This window comes from Mchenga conophoros, linkage group LG5 (genome assembly GCF_057382185.1).
Source record: "Mchenga conophoros isolate Kocher_MC1m ecotype Shallow Benthic linkage group LG5, M_conophoros_male_GT1.1, whole genome shotgun sequence".
NCBI lineage: Eukaryota > Metazoa > Chordata > Actinopteri > Cichliformes > Cichlidae > Mchenga > Mchenga conophoros.
In genome coordinates this window covers 25,526,135-25,553,191 of record NC_140530.1, presented here as the reverse complement: position 1 = coordinate 25,553,191, position 27,057 = coordinate 25,526,135, and the positions used below count along the sequence as shown (strand labels likewise).

The 27,057-nt window shown below is 38.1% G+C and overlaps 3 protein-coding genes across 4 annotated transcripts; 2 read left to right on the top strand and 1 right to left on the bottom strand.

Annotated features, from left to right (window-relative positions):
* The first annotated feature begins 3,790 nt into the window (after positions 1-3,790).
* Positions 3,791-6,577, top strand: LOC146574668 (uncharacterized). Of its 2 annotated transcripts, XM_085274538.1 has the most exons (4): positions 3,791-3,928; positions 4,856-5,004; positions 5,718-5,882; positions 5,960-6,577. In XM_085274538.1, exons 2-4 carry the CDS (start codon positions 4,948-4,950, stop codon positions 6,125-6,127), a joined length of 390 nt encoding a protein of 129 aa, XP_085130664.1. In that variant the 5' UTR covers positions 3,791-3,928; positions 4,856-4,947; the 3' UTR covers positions 6,128-6,577. The 2 variants fall into 2 exon arrangements, with proteins under 2 accessions (XP_085130664.1, XP_085130665.1); XM_085274539.1 differs by lacking the exon at positions 3,791-3,928 and having other exon boundaries at positions 3,949-5,004.
* A 255-nt stretch (positions 6,578-6,832) lies between these two features.
* On the top strand, positions 6,833-12,470 carry LOC146574667 (green-sensitive opsin-like). The gene is made up of 5 exons (XM_085274535.1): positions 6,833-9,827; positions 9,919-10,087; positions 10,252-10,417; positions 10,539-10,778; positions 10,864-12,470. The coding sequence occupies exons 1-5, from the start codon at positions 9,443-9,445 to the stop codon at positions 10,960-10,962; spliced, it is 1,059 nt and encodes a 352-aa protein (XP_085130661.1). The 5' UTR covers positions 6,833-9,442; the 3' UTR covers positions 10,963-12,470.
* Positions 12,471-14,166: 1,696 nt separating this feature from the next.
* Positions 14,167-23,126, bottom strand: synprb (synaptoporin b). Its single transcript, XM_085274537.1, has 5 exons — positions 23,051-23,126; positions 22,371-22,495; positions 18,966-19,164; positions 18,307-18,498; positions 14,167-18,218 (listed from the first exon to the last, which is right to left on the bottom strand). Exons 1-5 carry the CDS (start codon positions 23,072-23,074, stop codon positions 17,847-17,849), a joined length of 912 nt encoding a protein of 303 aa, XP_085130663.1. The 5' UTR covers positions 23,075-23,126; the 3' UTR covers positions 14,167-17,846.
* Positions 23,127-27,057: the final 3,931 nt, after the last annotated feature.

The following is a 27,057-nucleotide window of genomic DNA, read 5'->3' as shown; positions in this document are numbered from 1 at the left end:
TTCACATTAAAAGAAAATCCATACACACTCTATTTCAATATCATTTAGTTTTTTAAAGAAAAAAGAAAAAATTATTTTGCCACATTATAAAGGTTGTTTTGCTTTAGTGATAATTTATTAATTTCAACTGTTTCTTTCAAAAATATTAGCTCCCTTTCCACTTTATTTTGAAGCTGTTCCAAACTTTACCCATATTTAGTGTAACTGACAAACAACAATTTAGACACATTACATGTGTCATTTATTTATAAAATTTCCAGTTTAGAGCCCAGCACTGAAGGTTGTGGAACCTGACAAGTAACCTTAAACCAGAGTCAACATTTCTTATCTGTACATGACGAGTTTTATACAGATGTGCTCAGTCATGAGTGAGCTAGCATCAGTCTATCTTTTCATTAGTAATCTGTGATCTGCCATTTCACATGCATTTTTAAGATCAATAAACACCCCCAAAATGTACTCCTTGTTGTCATTTGCAATTTTTGTAACGTGTTTTCTACAATTTAAATGACACCCATTGAGGTGGCTATTCAATAAATCGCATTTTTCAATGAAATTATCATAACTTTTCAAAAACAAAAGACACATTTTTCTTTGATGGAAAAAATGCTTCTAATCACTTGCATAAATGAATAATAATAATAATAATAATAATAATAATAATAATAATAATTATTATTATTATTATTATTATTATTATTATTATTATTACTTGCATAAATGAGAATGACTTCTGCTGTTTTTATTTTACCTGGAAATATACCAGTACCGATAAAAATATGATTCAAATATGCAAATACATGTTTCGGTTTTACAGTAAAAACCTTAGCTAATTATCATATGTTAGTAATTAGCTATGTAAGCCGTATTATATAAACAGAAAAGTAATTACATTAACATTGATTAGTCCCATAACAAACCCAACTAACCCCACTCAACCCTACACTCAGAAAAATTATGGTTCTTAAATGGTTCTTCAGATGGCTTCATGGTTCTTTAAAGAACCATCATACGTCAAAGAACCTTTTTATTTTGTGGATGGTTCTTCAGCTATTACAAATGGTTCTTTAAAGAACAAAAGGTTCTTTATCCTTAGCAATCTAAGTTTGATGGTGTAAATGGCATAAATATTTATTCACTATAATGAGGCTGTGAATTATACTGTGTGTTTTCTTTGTGTGCATGTGTGTGCGAAGGGGGAGGGCGGGTTACCTGGCAATTACCCTTTAAGAGAAGATGGTAGGAAACTGAATATTCAAATAAAAGTTAGAAATATTTGCTTAAAAATATACTGGTGGCAGGGGTGGGGGCCAAAGCCTAAAGACCCTAACCCCCCCCCCCCCCCCCCCCCCCCCCACACACACACACACCCCTAACCCCACAAACACATTATGAATATGGTGAGTTAACAAACAGTAGACACAATACATACATTCAAGTGTACTTTAGTTTTAAATTTTAATAAAGCATTACTATTTTCTACTCCAAGGCATTACTTTTGAGATTATTATATATTTTTGAAAATACAGCATAATGATAATACTAGTTATTGTAAACTTTACAAACCACCCAGCAGTATGTAAAGTCAAATTATAAGATACAAGTAAATAACAATTGCAGAACAGAATGTCAGTGTAATGAACACACACTTCGTTTTGACAAAGCACAGCTTAGGTAAATGATCTGAGTAGTTGTTCATCACTGAGCAAACCAACAGACTTAATAAACTAATCCGTAAGGCCAGCAATGTTGTGGGGATGGAGCTGGACTCCCTCAAGGTGGTGTCGGAGAGGCGGATGCTGTCCAAGATAAAGACAATGTTGGATAACACCTCCCACCCACTCCATGACATGCTGGTCAGTCACAGGAGCACGTTCAGTGAGAGACTGAGATTACCGAAAAGCACCACTGAACGACACAGGAAATCATTCCTGCCTGTGGCCATCTCCCTGTACAACGCATCCACTTAACACACTGGTTACTGCTACAACTACACGTTTCTTTTCCAACTATTTATTTATGAGTGACTTATGTATGTATGTATGTATGTATGTATGTATGTATGTATATATATGTATATATTGTACTATTCTTAGTTAGTGTATTGTCTGTCTTGTCTTAATGTTGGTTTAAAATGGAGCACTGTAACAAAAAATAATTTCCCCCAGGGATCAATAAAGTATTCTGATTCTGATTCTGATTCTGAATTTGTTAATATGCTCTTCATAGACTACAGCTCTGCATTTAACACCATAATTCCCTCCACACTCACCACCAAGCTGGAGCATCTGGGACTCAGCTCATCTATGTGTCAGTGGATCTCCAACTTCCTAACTGGCAGACCACAGGCAGTAAGGATGGGCGGACATGTCTCAGCCTCCACCACTCTCAGCACTGGAGCCCCCCAGGGGTGTGTTCTGAGCCCCCTGCTGTACTCTTTGTACACATATGACTGTGTGGCCACTACCAGCTCCACCACCATCATCAAGTTTGCTGACGACACCGTCGTGGTGGGCCTGATCTCTGATAACAACGAGACGGCCTACCTGAAGGAGATTAGGAATCTGGAGAACTGGTGCCAGAGGAACAACCTCCTTCTAAACGTCAGTAAGACAAAGGAGCTGATAGTGGACTTCAGCACTAAGCAGGAGAGGAACTACCAGACCCCCGTCATCAACGAGTGCCCAGTGGAGAGAGTGGACAGCTTCAAATACCTCGGAGTTCACATCACGCAGGACCTGTCATGGTCCTGTCACATCAACACCGTGGTGAAAAAGGCCCGACAGCGTCTCTACCACCTCAGACGCTTGAGAGACTTCCAACTGCCCTCCAAGGTGCTCAGGAACTTTTACTCGTGCACCATAGAGAGCATCCTGGCGGGAAACATCTTAACCTGGTTCGGGAACAGCACCATGCAGGACAGACGAGCTCTACAGAGGGTTGTGCGGTCAGCTGAGCGCACCATCCGCTCCGAGCTCCCTGACCTGCACTCAATCTACAGCAGGCGGTGCTGGACCAAGGCCAGGAAGATCGTGAAGGACCTCAGCCATCCCAACAACAGACTGTTCTCTCTGTTGAGGTCAGGAAAGCGATTCCGCTCCCTGAAGACCAACACAGAGAGACTGAGGAGGAGCTTCTTCCCGCAGGCGATACGGTCTCTCAATCACACCACCACACAGTACTGACCCACATATATGGTTCTTACACACACACTGGACTTTCTGGACTTTGGTTTTGCACAACACTGGTCACTATATTCTTCATTTCCGGTTAATACTTGTACAGCTGCTGTTATTGTGTATATATTTATTTATATTTAGATTTCTTCATACATTCTTATATAGTTCTATATTGTGTATTGTGTATTTTGTTGTACAGTTATTTTATTTTCAACTTTAATTTATATATTTATCTTTATCTTATTCTTCCCAGTTAAATTTACCCTTCATTCTAATTTGTGTTGTACAGTTATTTCATTTTTAACCTTAATTTATATTTTATTCCTTCCTAGTTAAATTGACCCTTTTTAATTTTTCATATTTATTTCCTATCTTATTCATAGCCTTTCCTTTTTTGTTTTCTTTAGGTCACGAGCAGTTGTCCAAGCATTTCACTACATATCGTACTGTGTATGACTGTGTACGTGACAAATAAAATTTGAATTTGAATTTGAATTTGTTAATATGTGTTTCGAGCCAAATAAATGACAGGGAGAGAGAGAGTGACGTCAGAACACGTCATACTATAACCTCCCGGGAGCGGACGGAGGGGGTCAGTCGTTGGGATGCGCATGCGCAGACAGAGTGTGCGAGCGGCGGGCCTTGACCTTTCGGGGAAAAAAAACTCACGGACGGTGACAGCGAAAAGGATAACAGTCTTCAGTACCTGCTGGACTTTGAAGCTGTGGATTCTGGGACTGTTAGAAAAGGTAAAACATTTCCATTAAAACCTTATTACTGTTTTGTTTTTGTTACTCGTCATTGTAGCTTGCTGTTAATGTTGTGCTAACAGTAGCGATTAGCTAGATACGTTAGCCGTTGAGGTCAGCGCAATTTAGTATCCGGTATACAGAAACTGTTTTCCTAACAAAACCACTGTTATAATTAAGTGAAGGTGCTCCCAGGTAATTTGAACCTTTGGCTTCTAAAATATGTGGTTCAATTGCGTGCTGCGTACATAACCTAATGTCAGCTAGACCGAAATTAAAATTTAATATATTGTTAAAGTCACTAAAATGGCGCCTGAAGCCTGTTGTGAGCTCTGTGTCTGCTCTAGAAACTCTGAAATTCTGTAGATCTGAGCCGTACATTAAATACTCACATGAACCTGTACTTTGAATTCTGTATGAGCTGTATAAAATACAGCTATGCATAAGAGTTTTGAATGAATAATTAGATTAGATAACTCTTCATTGTCTAATCGAATTATATAGAAATGAATAAAAATGTGACATGAGAAGGTGTGTCTTTGACTGTTCCTGCATAACTTAGTTTCGGACTAGTTGACAAGTTATGCTCCGGTCATTTGATGTTTCCAAGATAGATGTTCTTTTGTAATATAGTTAACTTTTTTTGTATATTTCATTTATCCACCATCATACATCATACATACAAGCTAAGAAGAGGTCGTTATACTAACAAGAGGTATCAACGCTGGGCCAAAGTTCAGCACATGGTTAAAGTTTGTAATCCAGCCAGGGTGTAAATATCACTCAGCAGCCAGAGCTGAAGCAGGTAGCATCAACACATAAATCTACTCTACCCGGCTTAAATCACAAGAGCACCTCTGACCAAAAAGCTGTAGATTTTTCTTGTTTGCACAAATTAATCCAGATTCACATTAACTGTGTTCACAGCTCCAACAAAATGAGGAAGAGGAGGGGCAGAAACACAATTAGATTGAATTACAATTGGATGGAAGTTGAGGACAAGGAGAAGGAAGCTTTGGATGAGGAGGAAGAGAAGCAGCAGGAGCATCTTTAGGGATCCCTATGATGTCATTGAGGTTTGTTTCATTAATATGGTCCTCTCACAAAGAACGATGACATGTTTTAGTTCACGTACTTCCTGTATTAAATAGTGATATGCAAAATGTTGTGAAAAACCATGGAGCAGGTACGTATAGTGCATCTGCAGGTAAATGAACATCAAATCTCTAAGACAGACTGAAATCTGTATATTTATCACCCTTATGATAAAACCCATGTCAGCCATTGGTTTATGGACTTTGTATTTTGAAGCCTCAACATTTGCATTATTGCTGTTGCTATGTTGGGACCATATTAGGATGAGGGATCAGAATCTGGAGTCATGCACACTATTGTTTCATTTAGTGTGTATCCATAAGATTCATACAGAAGATCCAAGTTGTGCCTTGAAAACAGGAAAGTCATCTGCATAGAGGAGAACTGTAATAGCAGGCTTGTACAAAGTGAGGCTTTGTGCTCACATTTGCTGCAAACACTCATTTTACCCTGTTTTGATGCAGATTTCACTTGAAATCAGGCAAGAACTGGACTTATTTTTTACAATGTGTTCTTGTGAATTGATTGTGTATAGCATTTGTTTGATTGATTTGACTTTCTGCAAGACAACAGTCGTCCACTGGCCAAAACAATTTTCCAAATACCTCCACGTGATCTAGCCTGGATTTAGAAAAGAATAGCAAAAAAAATCTGCACCTCCTGCTTCAGATGCAATTTGTGTTTCTGTGTTCAGAGGCAGTGGCGAGAGGGGAGACCTCGGGTCATCCAGCTGGAGAGCCTGACCAGGAGGAGTCGAACATTAACTCAGCTCTTCCAGGGCACCCTGCAGACTCGGCTGTTGGCATCGACGAGGGATGACGTGAACGCCAAACTGGAGTCCATCACAGGTCAACTGCAGGTATGCGAGTCAGACCTTCTGAGGAGGGTTTCACTTTTCTCTCTTCTTTATAATTGACTCTTTTCTCTCTCTTTCAGCTCCTTGTCTCAGAGTGGGAGGGATTTGAAGCACAAAGGGAGGAACTTGTCATTTGGTTGGCTGATATGGATGTCCGCCTGAGTGAGGTTGACCAGCTGACAGGAAACACCAGTGAAAAACTGAAACAACTGCAGGTGTGGGCTTGTTTTGATATGACATATATTTGATATGAAACATACGTCAGAGACATTGTCCTAAACTGGACTAACAAAGGACCATGAGTACAACATGAAAAGTACATTACATAGCGTAAGGCTGAAGTTCATTGATCATTTTAATCATAAACTTGTTGTTGAAATGTTTTTACTGAACATGCAAATATCTGCTGATGAAAATGTGTTGATTTATTGGTCTGTTATGAAGCTATTGCTATTTCTAATGTGTTTTATCACTTTCTGATGTTTTATTAATTAAACAATACATGTATTATTTGTTGTGTTATCTGTAGATATAGTATTTATATATATATTTATTTATAGTATAGCCAATATATTTATTAATTATTACTGTTTAAAACACTAATATGTGACATGTATTAGTAGTGATGTTGTGCTGAGGGTTAAAATGCCTTTTTGTCTTTTGGTAACTACAAAATGACAATAAACCATTAATATATGTCTATGCTGTGCTCGTATTTATTTTACCCTACTCAAATTCAATTTATGATGCATTTTATTTTGAAAGATTTAAAATGGTTTTTTAAAGAACCACTCAAAAAAGGTTCTTTAAAATGGTTCTTTTAAAGAACCATTTGAAGGACCTTTTTAAAAATGGTTCTTTAAAGAACCATTTTTAAAAAGGTTCTTTGAAAAACCATTAAAGGTGCCCCAAAGAACCATTTCTTGATGGTTCTTTGGGGCACCTTTAATGGTTCTTCAATGAACCACTGAAAGAAATGGTTCTTCAAAGAACCATTGTTTGAAAGGTTCTTTGTGGCACCAAAAAAGGTTCTTCTATGGCATCAGTCTAAAGAACCACTTTTGGTTCCAGTTGGCACCTTTATTTTTCTGAGTGTAGCACGGCCAAAACAGTCAGTTATAACATCTGAAGGAGAAACAAGATTAGCTTTTTCATTTCTCTGCAGGAAGAAAGACAAAATTGTAATAATCCATACTGTAGCCTACAGTCCTGTTCCCCAGTGCTAGAGTTCAAACACTGCGCTAAGACGACAAAACCGTTTCAGCCAATTAACACACATTAGCCTACTGTTACTGCGTATCCCTTTGGCTAAAGAATGCCTAAGTATAAATACATGCACTATAGTGAGCTAAAGCAACTGTACCAAACAAATCAGTGCACTATAACTAACATTCTGAGGGATAATTAAGTCAGTAAAAGTCGGCGTTGGGAGTGCAGCTCACGTCATTTTTTGAATAATACATGACAGAGAGAGTAACTGTTTTTCCCACTATGGCACATTAGGTTGAATGTTTTGTCTGCGTGGATTACAAAAAAGGGGGGAATCGCTTAAATATTGTAATATATCATATTTTGTCCGGAGAAACTACTTAATTAATTGATGAAGCGACACCTGTTTCCCCGGTTTGGTAGTCAAACGTCAGCACAATCCTCTGACACTATTGATCCTGCTGCTGTATCAAGCTGCATGTATTTAATAAATTCCTCCAACTAGCTCAGAATATCAAACAAGTTTTACAAGCTTTGGCACTTCCTCGTATTTGGCGTAAGATATTGCATGCAGCACACTTACTCCGAGATTCACGCACGTCTAGATATTTATGGAACTCCAAAGTGTGTTGCGTTTATGTGCCTTTTTTGTACATGAGGAAAGCGTGTATATGGTTGGGAAAACTACATTTAAAAACACAACGCACCACGGGAGGCATAAAAATAGCTGTATACCCATTTTGAAAAGCGAGTGTCCAGATAACTATCACTATATTCAAACAATAAACAAAATTATCAAAGTAAAAACAACAACAACAACAACAGCAACCATATTCACTACACTACGAGCTAGAATGCCAATCTACATATTCTTTTTGTGTTATAGCGAGTGTTTTTGACTAACCTGATCCCTGACTGGGGCTTATTTTGCGGTATTTAGGTGCGTCTGACGCTGAGGGATTTCTGTCATTTTTAATTCTCTGCCTCTGTCCTTTTCTTTTCTTCCGACCATCCATTTCGCGGTTTCTCTAAAAGTAATCTGTAGCAGAAGCAGGTAGATACTGGGAGCACTGCGAAAGAAATGCACGGGTGCATGCGCGCACACACAGTATGGGAGTCTTTAGCGCGCAGCAGGGGACACCCAGTGGCGAGTTGCACTTGAAGTGAGCTCTGAGAGGTCCGTCCATTTGTTACTGTTTGCAGTATCGCAGTTTGTGCAGTAATTGTTCACGCTAGGCCAAAACGACTCTCGGCACACCAGAAAATGTAAATTAGAAATACTATATGACACCTGAAACGACCAAAATCATGCTGACACCGACGTTACATTTATGTAATGTCTGCGTGTCTGTTCTAAGCTGTTAACTGCTGGCGTGAGTTCACATATTCATGGTCAAATGTTAAACGTCTCTTTGAGGCGTTAATTAGGCATTGGACTAGTTGGCTGAATCACCTACTGTAACACCTACTGAAATAACAAAACTATAGCAATTAGGTCTTCAGTTGTGTTGTTTTGAATACACTCAGTTTTTTCCTAATCTTTGTGTTTGACCCCACCACGCTGATGGGGTACTGAACACGCAACATGTATTGAAACAAATAAGAGATACATCGCTACATCAACAGTCTTGCTTTACCATGAATAATTGTCATAGGTATTCATATATTTAATAGTCACAATTTCCTTAATCACTTCAGTTCCTTTTAGTTACTTTGATAAAGTTCCTTTGATAAACTGTTTAAACAAATGATCAAAAGTTTAAAAACACTTCATTTTTCTATCTCCTAATTGCAAAGACTTGGGAGAAATTCTTTCAAATGCTCCAAATCACATATTTTAATACAATAGTTTTAGGATTGTGTTAAGGTTATGGTTACTTCCTTTCTGAGGTTTCATTTTTAAATACTCCAACCATAAAACCTATTTACTTATTTATTTTACTTTAAACAGAATTTCTAAAACTATTTGAAACAATGTTTGTACTATACTGTGAATTTAAGCAATGACAACCAAAAGCAAAGAAAAATATCATTTCCTACATTATAAGAAGGGGGTGTGTAATGTAAAGCATCATTTTCTGCAAAATGAGGAAATTTATATGTCAAGAGGCCAAGATGTTTGACCCTAAGGTCATTGTCCCTCTTTGCTTTTTAAAGTCAATTATCAGTCAGACTTGATCTGTTCACTTCCTCACAATCCTCTTGTAATCTAATTTTGCTAATTTGAGGATAACCCTGAGCAGGTATAAAACACCAAGGCAGCCATAAACTACCTGTGTGTGGTTGGTTTACACCTTTCTAACACTACTGGGATATTCCATCAGCTGAAACTCAAGCAAACTAGACAACAGAAGATGGCTTGGGAAGGAGGAATTGAGCCCAATGGCACTGAAGGCAAGAACTTCTACATTCCCATGTCCAACAGGACTGGGATTGTTAGAAGTCCTTTTGAGTACACTCAGTATTACCTGGCAGACCCGATCTTTTTCAAGCTCCTGGCTTTCTACATGTTCTTCCTGATCTGCACTGGGACTCCCATCAACGGCCTGACATTGTTTGTAACTGCTCAGAACAAGAAGCTCCGGCAACCTCTCAACTATATCCTGGTCAACCTGGCTGTGGCTGGACTCATCATGTGCTGCTTTGGATTCACCATCACCATCACATCAGCTTTTAGTGGCTACTTCATTCTTGGATCCACCTTCTGTGCAATTGAGGGATTCATGGCCACACTAGGAGGTAAGCAAGAAGTCAGATCCTTTTCAGGATCCTTTCTATTTCATTGGCAGATATACAATATCAATGAATAACTCACCTTTTCTGTCTACAGGTGAAGTTGCTCTCTGGTCACTTGTTGTCCTGGCTATTGAGAGATACATTGTGGTCTGCAAACCCATGGGAAGCTTCAAGTTCTCTGGAACTCATGCTGGTGCTGGAGTACTCTTCACATGGATCATGGCAATGGCTTGTGCTGCACCTCCACTCTTTGGATGGTCCAGGTACTCAAATATTTCTTAATATTTTATTTAGTTAAACAGCCTTTTGTACTTTTAAGCCACTAACTTGAAAATTAGATATTTTCACTCACAAAACTAGATGTTAAATGTAAAGAGCTATTTTTACTGAATGAGGACATGACTTTCTTTCTCACAATCTCACACAGGTACATTCCTGAGGGAATGCAGTGTTCCTGTGGTCCTGACTACTACACACTGGCTCCAGGTTTCAACAATGAGTCATATGTCATGTACATGTTTGCTGTTCACTTCTTCGTTCCTGTCTTCATCATTTTCTTCACTTATGGAAGCCTTGTGATGACAGTCAAAGCTGTAAGTGAAGCTAAAGTTCTTAAATTATTTATAATAGTTTAGTTAATCTAACCAAGCTAGCCATTGCTACTGTGGAATTTATTGGTGTTACATTAACCTAACTGACCATAAAACTTAACAGGCAGCAGCACAGCAGCAGGACTCAGCTTCTACCCAGAAAGCTGAGAAGGAAGTGACCCGTATGTGTGTCTTGATGGTCATGGGCTTCCTAATAGCTTGGACACCGTATGCTAGCTTTGCTGGTTGGATTTTCATGAACAAGGGAGCTTCTTTCAGTGCCCTCACTGCAGCCATCCCTGCTTTCTTTGCAAAAAGCTCAGCCTTGTACAACCCTGTTATCTACGTGCTAATGAACAAACAGGTTGGTGTTACGTATTCTCATAGTTTTCTTCTCTGTTTTTCAGTCTTTTGCTGTTTACTGAGTTTCTGAATTGGCTGTCTTTCAGTTCCGTAACTGCATGCTATCCACCATTGGAATGGGCGGCATGGTGGAGGATGAGACCTCAGTTTCAACAAGCAAGACAGAGGTGTCCTCTGTGTCTTAATCCTGATGGCATCTTCAGATATAAGGACACTGATGATCGCTCGCAAATTTTCAAAATTCCCATTAGAGAAATCTTTTGCCAAATGGATTTAAGAAGCGGACTTTGGACAAAAACACTAAGGAATTCTATCTTATCTTATCTCTGAACTAACAAAAAATGCATTTTCTGTTGAGGTGATCTTGTACAGCAGTTGTGCGTCTGTGTGCATGTGAGAGCATTTGAGTGAGTGAGTCGATGTGTAGGAACTCAGATCCTCAAAATGTCAAAAGAAAAACTGTAAAACTGCTGAAATGTGACACTTTTACCTGATGAATGTGCAATCACATGCTGATTGTTTTCATGTAATTTTATGGTTGGGGATGTGTGTGGGGGGGAAGGGGGGCATACTGTATACTTAACTGGTCTACCAGTGGTGTTATTTTTATGTATAAAAAAATAAAATATAGACTTGAGTAGAAAATAAATGCATGCATGAAAAGAAACATACCTGTTTGTTGTTTAACTCTAAAGCTTTACACATAGATTTAAATTAAATCCAAAGGGCACACACACACACACAGGTTTGCACATATGTGCAGGACGATTGTGGCTCAAGAGTTGGGAGGTCGCCTTGTAATTGGAAGGTTGCCGGTTCGAGCCTCGGCTTGGACAGTCTCGGTCGTTGTGTCCTTGGGCAAGACACTTCACCCGTTGCCTAGTGGTCAGAGGGCCCAGTGGCGCCAGTGTCCGGCAGCCTCGCCTCTGTCAGTGCACCCCAGGGTGGCTGTGGTTACAATGTAGCTTGCTATCACCAATGTGTGCGTGAATGGGTGGATGACTGAATGTGTAAAGCGCTTTGGGGTCCTTAGGGACTAGTAAAGCGCTATACAAATACAGGCCATTTACCATATGTGTATCATTCAACACCCACTAAATTTCTCCAGGCTGTTATTACTGTTTTCTCAATTAAAAACAAAACATAGTCACTTGCTGATTATATTGTCAACATGTCATCTTCAAGTTAGTCAAGACTGACAGTTAATGATTCCCTTTTGGACAGGAATGGCTGTTGTTGCATACTTATAAATTATAGTAATCCACCATGAAAGGGCAGCAATGAAAAGAAAAGGAAGTGCTCCTTAGACAGAAGTGTCACACTTATTGCAAGTTTTATATAGTGAAGGTTTTGTGATGTGTGAATGTTTAAAATAATGAAGAACTGCTGAGATGTGAAAGTAGGCCAGTGAAATAAATGACCTGCATCAGAAACTGTCTGTTTCCCTGTTTCACTCTCTTATGATGGAAAACAATCACAGTGAGGGGATTATAACAACGGGTCTACAATGGGCGTCAATACATTTTTCACCAAGGGTATGATGAATACCTCTGCTGACCATAACATCAAAATGTCCTTCGGCCTGGTCATGAGTCTATGTATAAATACACAATTCTGATAGCACATTTCTTACGTCTGAAGATGTGAAGCTGATATATGAGAAATCACCCAAACATGTTTTTACAAATAATTAGCTTTTTTCTGCAATGTGGTGATAAATGAGTGTAGACATTTTTGAGAAATATGTGTAATAAAACATTTGACACCAACAACAAGAACAAAAAACATACACCCTTTGTGGTTTGTTTCTTTTTGGAGAACAAGTGAAAAAATGACTTATTTTCCTGCAATTTGCACGGAGAAGAAGAGGACATTATTAATCCTATTTACGGGAATGCATCAGTAGAAAAAACAACTTATATTTGGTGTGATGTTACACCACCCCCTTGAGGCCTAACTCCTAACATACAACCTTACGTGTCTGCTGTTATACATGCTACATTTTCTGAGACTGAAAAAAGGTACAAAATGAAAAGCAAAGACCTGACATTTAGAAAGGTAGCACATAATTGTTGCTCAAGTGGAATGATAAAAAAAAAAGAAAAGAGTTGATGTTATTTTTTTTTTAATAAACATAGTAGGACCCTCGCTTGGAAAGCCTACAGATGATAAAACAGGTGGATAATGCCCCCTGCAGGTGTTTACAAAAAGTGAAAAATATCTTATGTCTCTGTATCACCACTGTGTACAACATCTTCCTCAATGTGCTTCATTTGGAAATAAAAGTCACAGCTGGTTCATGTACACCAGGGAAAACAGACATAACCAACATTAAGTGCTACATGCCAGTATGACATCTTACGAAGGGGATTAATTACATTTAAATGTAGCCTTTCCTCCATACAAGATGGGCCATCTATCTCATGATGTAGCCTTTTATTTCCTGCTGATGACCTGACCCTAATTGGCATGCTGTGGGTACATTCACTGCAATTTTCTTCAAAGAGCCTCCTCTGGACACCTGCATGTGCTCAGTCTCTTTGTCAGGGGGCCGGCAGAGGCGAGCATCACCCCTCTTTGTTCTAATTGCTTTAATCAGATAGCGGACTGCATACAGAGGCCTTAATAACAAACTTGGGGATGCTCTGACTGTAACTCAAAGCTAATGTTCACTTTGAGGACGGCTGGAGCTACATAATAGTTCCGTTAGCAGCAGTCTGTTAACAACCGGCCTAATTTTAAGCAGGATTCCCAGTCAGCAAGTGTAAGTTTACCACAGTTTGCTTTTAACATACGAAATCTATATTATTTGATCCCTGACAAGAAAAGTTAATTATTTTTTTCTGAGTTTTTTCTGCTTTGCCATTTTTCGGCAAATTTATGTAGTGGAAAATTTATTTGCATTTTTCTTTTTTCTTTTTTTTGGCAGGTTAATGTTTGTGTGTGAAAAAAAAATGAAACATTTCTTAAAACCAATTTGTTCTGATGACATATCATCCCGGTGTTTGTTGAAACAGCCTAAATATCAGGCATTTCAGTCTCATTTTATTTTTCTACAGAACACAAGTTAAATCAGTCAAACAGATTTTGAAGCATTTGCCTCACTGAGTATGCAGCCTCAATGCTCAGATGAGCACAAACAGTGTTGTCATATTATTTGCTGCTCAGATACCACATCAAACTACTTATGAGTATGCCTTCTCATGGGCTAAAGCAAGAACAACTTGTCAAACAACACAAAACACGTTCAAAAACAGGCAACTGTTGGGCACCTGCCATGATAACCGAATTCCATGTGTAACATTGTGGTGTTCCCGTGAATGAATGAATGAATGAATGAATGAATGAGTGGTGGAGATCCACTGACACACTGAGGTTCACAAGCAAAGTTATCATTCAGTGAAGAATATTTATTCCACCTGTAGTGGCTTACTTATAACAATAATAATTTACTTAGGTGACATGGAAATGACTTTAAAATCAAAGGTGGATTATAGCATTACGGATTGCTGACATTTATATTGGTGAACATGTACACAAATCAGCTCAACCAACAGCTACCAACTCAAAGTCATGAACAGTTTATGGTCTGAGTGGTGAAACATTTTAGGTATTAGTATTATGGCCACCTTAAACAGATGACACTGACTTCGAAAAGATTATTCCATCAGGATTTGCAGGTGAGATGATTCCATTCACAGTGTGAGTCACGCTTCTTTAAATCAGTATTCATTAGTGATTCACTATGCTGGTTTCCCAAATTTGATTGCTTTCTGTATTTTTTAGTATTTACTACTTTTTTTGTTTCTTTTACTTATATACTTTGTCACTGAAATTAGTGGGTCGTATCTCTTTCTACACAAACTAATAATGGTATACACTCACTTTGGCATATATCACCCACTATCACACTATGATTGAAGAAATATGCACAGCAACAACTGACATAACATACATCCTAAAGTTAAATCCTTCAGAGTAAGATAAACTATAAACAACATGAGTCACTTGATCATATTATACATGCATAACAAAACTCTAGTACATTTGTTGGATTCAATTCTTGCACTAATCCAGCAGATTTACAGACGTGTGTATTGTATTTTTCAATTTACATGTATAATTAAAACATATATCAGCTTAAACATTGGTACAAGGCAGGAAGCCATGCTTTCATCTTGTTTACATCAAATTCTGACCCTACCATCCAAATGTCACTGTGGGATAATCCTGATACACGTGCTGTGTTCAAAGTCACTTTGAACACAGCACGGTTTGAACTTTAGGAGGTCGTCTTGACGTCTACATACTTAAATACACTGAGTTGCTGCCATGTGATTGGCTGATTAGAAATTGGCATTAATAAGCAGTAATACAGCTGTAACTAATCCAAAACAAATAAAATAAAAAATTCAAAAAATTCTACATTTCTCACACTTGAATGTTTCAGATCATCAAACAAATTGTAATCTTAGAAAAATATAATTTGAGTGAAAAGAAAATGCAGTTTTTAAATTAAGATTTAATGTAAATGTCCAAATCGACCTAGCCCTGTGTGAAAAAGTAAACCTAAATATAACTGCTTAAAACTAACAAATGGCTGCGCCATCCTTGACAGCAAGAACTGCAATCAAGTGCTTGAGATAATATAAAATAAGATAAAATATAGCAATGAGTCTGCAGTATAACATCCCTGTGGAGGAGCTTTGGCCCACTTTTCACTGCAGAATTGTTTTATTTCAGTCATACTGCAGGAGGTTTAAACTGCAGGAAGCACAAGCATGAAGACCCTGTTTAATGGTCATGCTAAAGTATCCATCCACTCTCCTCTTCTTATTCATGAGGTCACCAATCTGTTGCAGGGCCAACATAGAGAGACTGACAACCATTGACACTTACACCTACAAGAAACTTAGAATCACCCTTAACTCCACTAACTGCATGTCTTTGGACTGTGGGTGGAAGCCAAGTGAACATTTAAACTCCACACAGAAGGACCCCAGCCAGATAGTGGAGCTGAACTCAGGACTTCCTTGCTGTGAGAGAGTACGAACCACCATGCCACCGTGCTGCTAAAGTAATTCAATTGAATTTAAGTCTGGGTTTTGACTGGGTACTTTCAAAAGGTTAATTTTGTTTTTTTGAGCAATTCTTTTATGACTTCCTGGATAAGTCACGGAGGCGCTGTTGGAATTATTTTGGTAGGAAAATGACTCCGAGGAAGGTTCACTCTTGTGGTAGTTTTCCTGATGTCTTTTTTTTTCATTTGTGGATAATGACTCTCGCCGCCTTTTAAAAAGGAAGTTAATCACAGTTAAATTATGATTTAACAAGGAGAGAGTGGCAACTACTAATGTAAATTTATATTTTGATGATCTGAAACATGTAAGTGTGTCAAATAGATAAAAAAAAAAACAACTAAGACATCAGGGAGGGGTCAAACACTTTCTATTATCAGCACTGTAACTGCTGTGCTGTCATAGTGCTATTTGAGTAAATCTTTTAATTTAAGGATATTTGTAAATACTGTTCATACGATAGTGATTGTGATGATAATGATTATAATAATAATTGTAGTGGTAGAAGTAGTAGTAGTATATAAATTTAACACAATAACAGGCTGTAAAGTTATGTGTAAAGTTCACAAGTTAAAATAATTTCTGTGGTGTCTTATGAAAACTGTTTGGGTTTCCCGCTACAACCACAGGTGCACAGTTGTTTGCACAGTTTGTACAGTCGTGTTCAACTTCATGATTTTATTTAAACTGAAATGCACTGGCTGATCATGCTTGTACCATCATGCATGTATATCACTCTGTCTTTGCAGCGACTTGTTTACAAGGACCAAACCTGTGTAGTCAAAGAGGTTAAGCGGTTTTAAGTATTAGTTAGCATTTTGTTAATTGTCTCAAATAGGATGAAACAGATACCCTGAGGGATTATCCCTTTGGGCTTTGCACTTGAGATAATCCTGATACACAGTGTGAGAAACGCTTTACTTTGGTGTTCTCATAACAGCGTTCACTAATTATTTCCTTTGGAAATATCTCCATTAGTTTTTTTTTTAGTATTTCCTCACTTTCAATGTCCTTTGTTTTGTTTCTTTTTTTAATGAAAACATAGAGATTGACATCTTTTACTGAAGAAAGTAACCACAGAATACACCCTGATTAAACTGTGACTACCTAAAAAATCAACCATATAACTGAAGAATATGCAGTGAAACATGAAATAGGCTGAAAATCCCATGAGCACATACAAGCACAAGCAGGTAAAATATACTTACGCCTGTTTCATGTTAACAGTATGATTTCAACATGAAAATTATACTGATATATTGGAAGGGATATATAAAGGAAACATTCAGCTTTGATATAACTACGTCAAAAGGTGACTATGCATGCATTTACAGAAGCACATATCTATTAATACTCATAAATGTTCAAATGGAGACACTGCAGTGCTAATAACAAACAGAATCAATTATGCAGAACAGTCAAACAAATAAATATTCATGGGAGAATGCTCACACACTGGTTACATGTATTTGTCCACTGATACAACATATTTCCATATTACATATTAGAGAGCACTGTAGTGTGATGTGTTTTTTCATTTAAAGGTAAGATCAAGCACTTATAAAGTTTGTAAAGTAAAATCATTTCTTTATGAAGAACACAAAGCCCCAGAATGATAACGCTAAAGCAACCAGATCCTATCTCAGTGTAACTGTGAAAGGATATTTTAATTGTTTTCTGGAAATGTAGAGTTTAGATTAGATTTAGATGAAACTTAGTCTCCCCCCCCCAAAAAAAAAAAAATTGTCCACAGAAAATAAAAGGAAAATAGAAAATGCACAGTAAAACATGCAAAAGGACCCAGAGATCTCAGAAACAGTATTCTTGAGCAATCATGAGCGTATAAGTTTATGTAGAGGATAAACTACGTTGTGATCCAAACCCTTCAGCATTACATTTAGTCAGCAATGATGTCATTTTCACAAACTCAAAACAGCAGTAGCAAATTTTCATTCAGTTCTCTACGTGCATGTGCACGGTCAAACTCTAAGTCACATCTCATTGACAAATATCATTGGACCTTGAGAAGCCACTTTATCTTCTCTGTCATAAATTACCGGTTTACCAAGATATGTCTGTGGTAAGCTGAAGCTTACCTGTGTCTGGTTGATGCTAGCTTGCCTCTGCAACTGGTGATCAAAGTCTCCCTTTGACAGATTGAAACTGTTTTGTCGAGAGGGAGCAAAGTTCTCCTCTGGCTGGTCGAAGCTGCTCTCGCTGTAGAGCCGCTGTCGCATTGAACCGGAGCGTTTCCCAGACGCACTCCTGGTCGGATATCTCTGTCCAGTCTTGTACCAGCCCGTCTCTTTGAAGACAAACCAAATATTCCCAGACCAAAGGACAACATTAACAAAGCCAAAGACCTGGAGGAAAAGAAAAAACACACTAATATAAAATCGCTTTCAATAGCAGTGCTTCAGAACGTGCGTCATTCTTTAATTATAGACATACCACAGATGTGTTAAGACGTGACCAGAGAGGCTCCTCTGTAGCTGTGCATTTGTTTTCCTGAGCTCTGCAGGAAGTGATGAGAAGAAGCACCTGTGTTGGGTTGGTGACTGTCTTTATATCAGAAAGAGTTTTGGCCCAACAACAACTGCTGACCAACCACATGAAGGAGAAGATGATCGTAACAACAAAGTCCTGAGACACAGGAGAAAGGAGAAAAAGTCAAAAACCAAATTGAGCAACGACTTAAAAAAAAAAAAAGTAAAGTTAGATCATGAATGTCAGCCTCAGGCCTAATACCAGCAGATATGCTTATATTAATGCCACCTCATATCAGCCAATGACTCCACTACACAGTTGGGTATCTCATACAGAGTTAGTGCAAATCTGCAAGCTACTTGACAACCAGTCTCCACCCTAGCTCCACTTTTATGCCCTGTCTGACTTAATAAGCAGGTCTTGATGCTGCTCCCCACTTTATACACTTCATGTATATGGATGTGCAGGAAGGCTCCAGAGTGGAGTCACAAAATACTGCAACTATTCTTTTAGCTATATTGGTCACGTCTGAATTGCATTTTATATAATACATAAACAAGACTCTATCAGACGGTAATATGAAGCTGGAACACTGAAAAATCTGAACATGAAAACTCACTGACCACAAGTGGACCTCTGTTGTTCTTCAAGTACTTGTTCTGGTAGAAGACATAGACAATCGTTGCCAACAGCGAGTACAGGAAAGCAAAGACACCCACAGTCATGAAGTATTGGGCAGCTGAGGAGAAGTCACCTTCCAGGAAAATAATCTCATCTCTGTTCTCTTTGCACAAAGGAGCTTTAAAATGCACTTGCTGTAATCTACAAAACAGAAAGAGCAGGTTTACGTGGAGAAGCGGGGGAAATTTGTTGCTGCAAAACTGATTGGTTAAATAACTCTTTATATACAATCAGTTTTCAAAGTCTGTCTGAAACTTGTTCACCAGTGTTTGGGAAAAAACAAAAAGGAAAGTTTGTGAAGGACAGCTTAGAAATCTAGTGGTGCTTTAATAAAAAATAAAGCTCAGTTTTCTCTTTCTTAGCTGTTGTTTTTGTTTGTTTCTCACGAGACTCTTGTGAATTTGGTGTTGCTCGTATAAGAAGCAATGCAATACAATATTTATAAAGTAGCTGCAAAAAGAAAAAAAAGCCAAGGACGTCTGCAAGATCTCTCTCCAATATGACGAAAGGACAGTGAAACTGCTTCTGAAATATGAAGCACTGACCAGTCTGATAACAGCAAACTGAGCAACTGTTACCCTGACAGGATCAAGTTTAAATCTTCATTAATCCTTCACTCAGTGAGGATTAGTCACTTTTTTCAGTTAGCATTTTATACTGGTTTATACTGGTTTATAATGGTTGATAAAACTTGAAAAACCGCAGACGCTGTGCTTCATAGTTGATGCTGTTTTCTGTCTTCTCCTCAGAGAGAAAAGTGTGATGCAAGGTGTTGCGTATTTATGCATGCTCAAAAAGTACAATATGGCCTAAAAAGCACTGAAGAAAAAAAATTCTACTAAGTAGACCCAATATTAATTAGGTCTTCATTATAAAATACTAAAGCATAAGGAGTACATGGTAAATGGACTGGTACTCATATAGCACTTTTTCTACTCGAGCACTTTCTTACTACAAGCTTCATTCACCTACACAAGCACCAGTTTTACCTTACTAAGTGCTTTTAACTTAATATTCACACAGATCCATCCGCATTCACTATCTTGCCAAAGGATACTTCAACATGCAGATTAGAGGAACTGCTGACCTTCTCAAGCAAATGACCTGCTCCACCTCCTGATCCACCGCTGCCCAGTATTCTTAACAATGTATGTTTGACTTCTCTCAGCATCTATTCTAATGCAGTTGTACAGGGCATGAGAGGTTTGAGTGGGTCGGTTCATGTGGCTGGTTGTTTTTCACCAGGGTTTGGCTTTTGATCAGTTTGTTATAAATTAATGATTAAAAAAAAAACCCATCACAAATAAGAGCATGAAAAACAGAAGCAATTTTTTCAACACAACTCCCACTTTTACACTGTTCACATGCTAAGCGAGTTAAAATATATGCATAGAAAAGCAGTGTAGACATATTTGCCAAATGAACATTTTATTCATTTGAATGAAATAGCAAAGCAGTTGTAAATGTTCATATTTTTCATATCGTCTCAACCCCTTTTCCGGTTCAGGACAGTAAGCCAGCTGTGCATGGGCAAGAGGCAGGATACAGGCCTGGACTGGTCTATCACAGGCTGAACTCATGGAGACAGAAAATCATTCACACTCATATTCACATCTACAGTCAATGTAGCAGCAAACTCTTTGGAGAAAGTCCATGCAGGCACAGGAGGAGCATCCAAACTCTACAGACAAAGCCAACAGAACCTATTTGCCATGATGGCAACTTTTGCACAACTGTCAACATTTATTTTCCACAATTACACTGCGAAGGTTGACTAATACCTGCACACACACACACGCACGCACACACACACACACACACACACACACACACACACACACACACACACACACACACACAAGACTAGTAATTATGATTAACAGGCACACCACTCATGGCTCAAATGAAATGATGTGAAAAGTGTGACCTCCCTGTGGAAGCCACTCACCTAAACCAGGCTTTTTTTAGACAATAAAAACCCCCAATGTTCATGCATTGCTCTTTGCACTTTACTGGTATAAAATTAAACTCTTCAACATCCACTTTTGGCTGGATTCTCTGTATAACACAGCAATTTCATTTAATCAGTGGGTAATTATATTCTATATTCCCACCACAGATCTGAAAATATGTAATTGCTGTGAATAAAAAGGACCTGCCAGATTCAACAAAGCAATAAGAACAATTTTTTTTTGTCATCCTGGAAGACAGCCGAGTAATGTTTATGTAATGGTTCACAAAGAAAGGCTGACATGGCCCCAGGTCATTGATGCAGTGTTTTCGAGTTGTGGACTTTCTAGTATTGTTCATTTTAATATTTTCTGTTGATTCTTAGGTTGCCTTGTTATTTGCTTCATGATTTCAATTTCCTTAGTTCCTGTCTATCTTCTCATGTCAGTTTCCCTGCGTTAGTTCAGCCGTGTCTGGGTTTCCCCTGTTTAGTTATCATGCTTCACTTCCTGCTTTATTTTTATAGTTGTATTCAGTTTTACTTCTCCTCATCTTATTTTCCAGATTGTTTGCAGCAGACTGTGAGCACCTGTGTTGTTCCCCAGCTGCGTTCACTTCCCTTGAGTAGCCTTGTGTGCAGAAGCAGCTTCACTTTTCCTGTTATCCTTGCTCTGTGCATTTGTTATTCCTCCTGCTGATGTTCCTAGTTAGGTTAGTGTCCATTTTCCTGGAGTCCTTGGATTTTGTTATCTTTTTGATCTCAGTTTTCATTTGAACTGCTCCCTCATTTATTTATTAAAGGCATGATTTAGATTTTACTCCTCACAGTGATTTTTGGGTTCAAATTTGGGATCCGCTACCACACACACTATGACAAAGATACTAATTTGTGGCTCATCATAATATCATTGGGTCGCTAAGCATTCAAATCACCTACACGTACATGTTGTAAGATGAGAGCGAGTGGTAAAATAGAAACACTGGAACAGAAGTTAAAAACAAAAGCACCTGAAGCTAAGATTTTTCTCATAGGAGTCCAGGTACGGATGAATCTAATGATGCGGGGAAGTATTTTAGACTCTGGGACAATAAATGGGTCAGACTCCTGCTCAGCTGTCAAGCTCTCTCATCCTAAGTTGGACAAAGAAAAAGCAGCTCCTCTGTTTTAGAGCTGTCATGTCAATGGAGCAGGCCTGTACAATTTTAAAATACTTTCTGGGCCTATTTAAGATGATTACTGTGGACATGCTTTTTTAGGAGACTATTCACATTTCAGCTCTTAAAATAATAAAATGTAAAGAGATTTATTTAAAGTTAGCTGTGAAAGATTAAAGGAATCTTACTTAGAAGCAAACAACCAAAAGGGATCAAAAAGGAAACATAAGCAATTCGTTTACCTGAAAGGATACCCGAAATCAATGTTGATGCTGCGGTTATTCTGCCTCCTGTCTGCACAGTCCACCTTAACCTGGAGATGACCATAGTATCCTCCACATGTTGCAAAAGCACAGATGGCAAAAATCTTTGAAAGAAAAATCATAAACCAGTAACCATTAGTTGATCATTTATTCAGACTCTCCAAAAGTAGTTGACTCCAATCAGCGTGTGAGTGCAGCTTCCTGCATAATGTATACACATCAATAAATTATATGACAGATTATTAAGATTTATAATTGGTTTGAAAACAAAACCTGAATAATTTAAAGGTTGGAAGACAACAAACAGAGCTCCTGACTGTGCCCTGGAAGGAGGCCACAGCAGTACAGTGAGATTCAATTTGTCAATGCTAATACCAAACTCAGAGGTCTAACTTACTGTGAGACCCAACTGACTGTGAGGCAGACAGCTTCCTATTTCTTCCACTTCACTGACACAAAGAACAAGAGCTTTACTCTGCATCGGCAACTTTGAGTCCATTTATTACTTTTAACATCAAACACAAACTAAAAATGATCCCTAATTAAACTGCTGTTATTGATACAATTACATTTTAAATGTGAATAGAAGCAGACGTCATCATTTTCACCAACCCGAAGAGATAAATACAGAAAATAAACCACCAAGCAAAGAAACTTACCGGAGCAAATATAACCATACACATTTAAAAATCACAGAGCCCAACTCCGCACAGTGCAGACAGCTTTAGTCACCAGGTTGAAATGTCACTGATGTAGATAGGAAAACCAGAGCGACTCCTCCAGCAGAGGGGAGGGCTGACAGGAGGTGCCTTCCCCAAGGAGGAGTCGGAGACATAGTCAGATGCTATATTTATTCAAGCGCTGCAATAAGCTGTGTAAAAAATATCAGGTAAATATTTTGTTTACTTTACTTGTGTTGCACTGATTATAAGAACAATTCCTGTTTTTTAGGATTGGCGTGTCATGGCAAAAACATCTTTTCAAAATAAAGCTGCATTAGGAACATGAAACAGATGCAAATATCTGGGGCAGTGTTTTCATCATGACAATTATTTCTCTGAACTTAATCAGGTGAATTTGAATGCTGAAATTAAGGTTAAACATAAAACCTTCAACATGAGACACATAAAATTGAGGGAAATTGTGTTCGTAAACATAAAAAAAATGAAACAAATTAGTCTTGTGTTGTCTACCTTTGATTTCTGGGCTTTGAGCTGAAAATGAAAAAGCAAATGAAAGACTGGAGGTTTAATTTTCTCCTTCCATTTGGGATCATCACAGCTTATTTAGATATCCAGTGCATTACTGAAAAACTTCAAAGTTGATGGCACCCTTAAGCCGAAATCATCCTAAAAATATTAGTTTACATGCTGTAGTTGTTTATTTCTAGCGTAATGAGGGAGTCGAATTGACACAGATATGCAGTTGGTTACTCTGGTTACTCTCATTTTAATGTAGCTCCAGTGTAGCTGTGTTGCTTACACTGAGGTCTGATGAGTATATTAATTACAGTTCCTTTGAATTGCTTTGTATTCATTAATAACAACATATGGGTCTCAGTAATTATTGGGGCTCAGTAAGCCCAGAGTGTCAGGGGATCTTGAGTAATAATCCTAAGTAATATTAGTTCAGTGACCTCCACAGACAAGTATATTTCCCTTCAATATTAATTTTGATCAGTTTAACAACTGATTGAGTTAAAACTATACCTGCAGCTGCCTGTGTTGAAATGAGAGAAAGCATCACAGCTCCTGTGCATTTTGCAGATTTTAATAATTGCTGGATTCTTTAATTACATTTTATTTTCTAAGCAACTGCTGATATTTAGGTCATGTGTGCTGATATAAAAAGTATCTTGCTGACCTCTTTTGGTGACAAATCTGTACTACAGATGAATTTTTAAGTAAGGACGGAATTAGGGTTGTGCATGTCACTGAAATATGTTTGCAATATACTGAACTACAACCTGGGTTTTAACTGCTTATTGGTGATCTGAAGATACTGCAGCAGGACTGTGCTTTTCCTAAAGCATACCTAAAGCAAATAAACAAAAACAAAAAACCTCTTTGTAGGTTTTGGCTTTTTGTCAAAATCTGATTCTGATTAGTCTGAGTACTCAAAGTGAAGCGATTTATTTACAGTACAGTACCATGAATATGTTTAGAGATTAAAATGAGGGCGAAAGAGAGGGAAGGTATCATCAAGAGAGAACAGGCCGGTTTTGTTGGTACAAGAGCAGCTACTGGATCTCTTCAGCAGACTATCTCAGTGAAATGTAGTTTCCATTTTTATTTTTCACCGGGGCCTCTATAAAAGCATCGCAATTACTACACATCACACCACCAAATGTTAATACTCCTGCTATCGATCATTTAAAGTGCTCCCACTAATAACGATCTAAGAAGCAAATAAGCATCGGGTAAATACATAACACACAGTAATTACATCATAAAAGCAACAATATAAAAACAGGATATAATGAAATAGATATTGTGAAATATCCTTTTACATCATGTGAATTGTTGGAATATATACTGGAATAAATATCCACTCAAATCTTGAAAGTAATCATTGAAGAGCAGCAGGCAGTGCGTGATTAAATAACGACTTAAAAAAAGTCAGAAGCCTGTTATGAGAAGTTATTTTAAAATAGAAAGTGACATTGATTGCCCAATTCCCTCAGGCAGTGACCAATCACAATTTAAGTCTGCACTGAGAAGCAGCCAGAATGAGCCAGTGCCAGAGGAAACCTAGATTCTTTGAGGTGAAAGCATCTGAAAGGTAGCAAGACGGCAGGTTTAATGTGTTTAGAAATCTCTCAAAATCAGTTGTGAAAGTGACGGATACCCAGTGTGCGAGAGTAAAGACAGATGTCATGTGGATTCTTTTAGAACCTATTTTGTTCCAGCTGGAGGCTGACAGGACCATTAAACTGATGTAAAAATAGAGGTTGATGCTGCAGTCTTGATGAGAAGAGACATGAAATCCCCTCCCTCGTTTAAGCAGAGATAAGAATAGTTTGTTTTTTTTGGTAATTCCCACGAGTAAAGACTGCTGCTTTGGGTTCTTTGCACCTCAAGTTAGTTTTTAAAAATGCTGTTTCTATGGAATGAGCCAGATAACTGTGGAGAGACAAAACAAAAGTCTTTGTTGTGAGACATTTTACAACATCCAGCTCTGTTTCAAATGAACTCTCATGAAGGTTGTCAGAAATGTTTTGAAAGGTCCAGTGCGTTTCAGCAATATAAATGTTTGTTGTTGAAAACTGCAATAGAGAAATTTAGATTGGGAAAAAACATCAGTTCAAATAGAGGTTGTTAGTCAATCACCTAAGGGGAAAGCGAATATCCTGTTCAGGAGGTTACATGAGCTCTGACCCACTGTGTCGATCGTTTGTTCTTCACTCAAAACAAAACTCCTAAGCACTGGGTTGTTTTTTTAAAAAAGGACAAGAAAAAGTAAGTAAAAATCAACAATATGGTGAATCAGTCTCACTCTTTTTTTTCACTCAGTCTACCATAAAGAAAGATAGCCATTCACACTGACTTTCACAAGGTCTTTAGATCGTATGGAAACCCAAAAAGGTGCAAGGAGAACATGCAAACCCCAGATGACCAGCGGGTCTGATACCACTGCTGCTGCCATGCAACAATGATAGCCACTCCATCACTACACTTTATTGCAGGTCCAAGATGTATCCAAAAAAAAGGCAATCAAAAAGGCTGATAAATAAATGGCATCCAGGGAGCACACAAGGGTGGCAAACAGGAACACAACCAGATCCACAATCAAGACCGTGGCAGTTAAGTCTTTGTAAGTGTTATATTACCCTGCAGTACTTAAATGTTATTCTTTACTAATACTCATACACTGTGAAATTATCTGTGTTATTCATGCATATAAAGAAAATCCTTCTGAAAATGTGAAAATGCTCAATAACTGACATAGCCCTACTATTGTTAAGTAGTCTACCTCACCTTTATTTAAAAAGAGTGATTCAATTAATGTAATGTAATTGATGTCAGTGTTCCCCAAGCCTCACCAGCATGCACACAGCCTGAATAAATTCAACAGACCTCACTGTTAATCTTCAGGATGTAAAACCAAGAAATTACAGATAATCATCTTTTATTTAACACTCTAAAAGATGGATTTCACTGCTAGAAAGTCAGTCACGTCATGGAGCTATAATACTGGGATATAAAATGGTAACCCATACCTGACAATAAAATAAAGAGACAGCTGTGTTTTAAAGGGGCTTGAAAAGAGGAAATGACCACAATGTCTTGCCGGCCCTCTCTTCCATTATTGTTCAACTGGTAACCATTAGTAGTTTTGTCACGATTGACGCTGGCCAACCGTGGGGATGTAAGGAAGGAGGACCCAGGCGTGGAGCTCTGAATGCAAACAGCGCGTTTATTTACAGTGAAAATGGAAAACACAATAAATCCTCAGTGCGTTCCCGACTCCTTTGACATGTCCTCTTCCCAGTGCTAGTGTTCCTGTCTCCGCTTCTCAGTGTCTGAGCACCCCGTGCTCTCTGCTCTCTCGTCTCCACGCTTCTCCTGGGGAAATCAATCAATCAATCAAAATTTATTTATATAGCACATTTTAAAGACCGAAGTACACCAAAGTGCTTTCCAGTAAAATCCTGATACAGATAAAA

Bases quoted from the DNA above. Each gene is read 5' to 3' on its own strand.
- LOC146574667 (XM_085274535.1), top strand. From the start codon at position 9,443: ATGGCTTGGGAAGGAGGAATTGAGCCCAATGGCACTGAAGGCAAGAAC. The intron at 9,828-9,918 runs GTAAGCAAGAAG...TTCTGTCTACAG, and splicing joins ATTCATGGCCACACTAGGAG to GTGAAGTTGCTCTCTGGTCA. The intron at 10,779-10,863 runs GTTGGTGTTACG...GCTGTCTTTCAG, and splicing joins ACGTGCTAATGAACAAACAG to TTCCGTAACTGCATGCTATC.
- LOC146574668 (XM_085274538.1), top strand. From the start codon at position 4,948: ATGAGGAGGAAGAGAAGCAGCAGGAGCATCTTTAGGGATCCCTATGAT. The intron at 5,005-5,717 runs GTTTGTTTCATT...TTCTGTGTTCAG, and splicing joins ATCCCTATGATGTCATTGAG to AGGCAGTGGCGAGAGGGGAG. The intron at 5,883-5,959 runs GTATGCGAGTCA...TCTCTCTTTCAG, and splicing joins CCATCACAGGTCAACTGCAG to CTCCTTGTCTCAGAGTGGGA.
- synprb (XM_085274537.1), bottom strand. From the start codon at position 23,074: ATGTGTATGGTTATATTTGCTCCG. The intron at 22,496-23,050 runs GTAAGTTTCTTT...TTTCTTTCAAAG, and splicing joins GTATGGTTATATTTGCTCCG to ATTTTTGCCATCTGTGCTTT. The intron at 18,499-18,965 runs GTCAGTGAGTTT...CCTGTGTCTCAG, and splicing joins ACAACAGAGGTCCACTTGTG to GACTTTGTTGTTACGATCAT.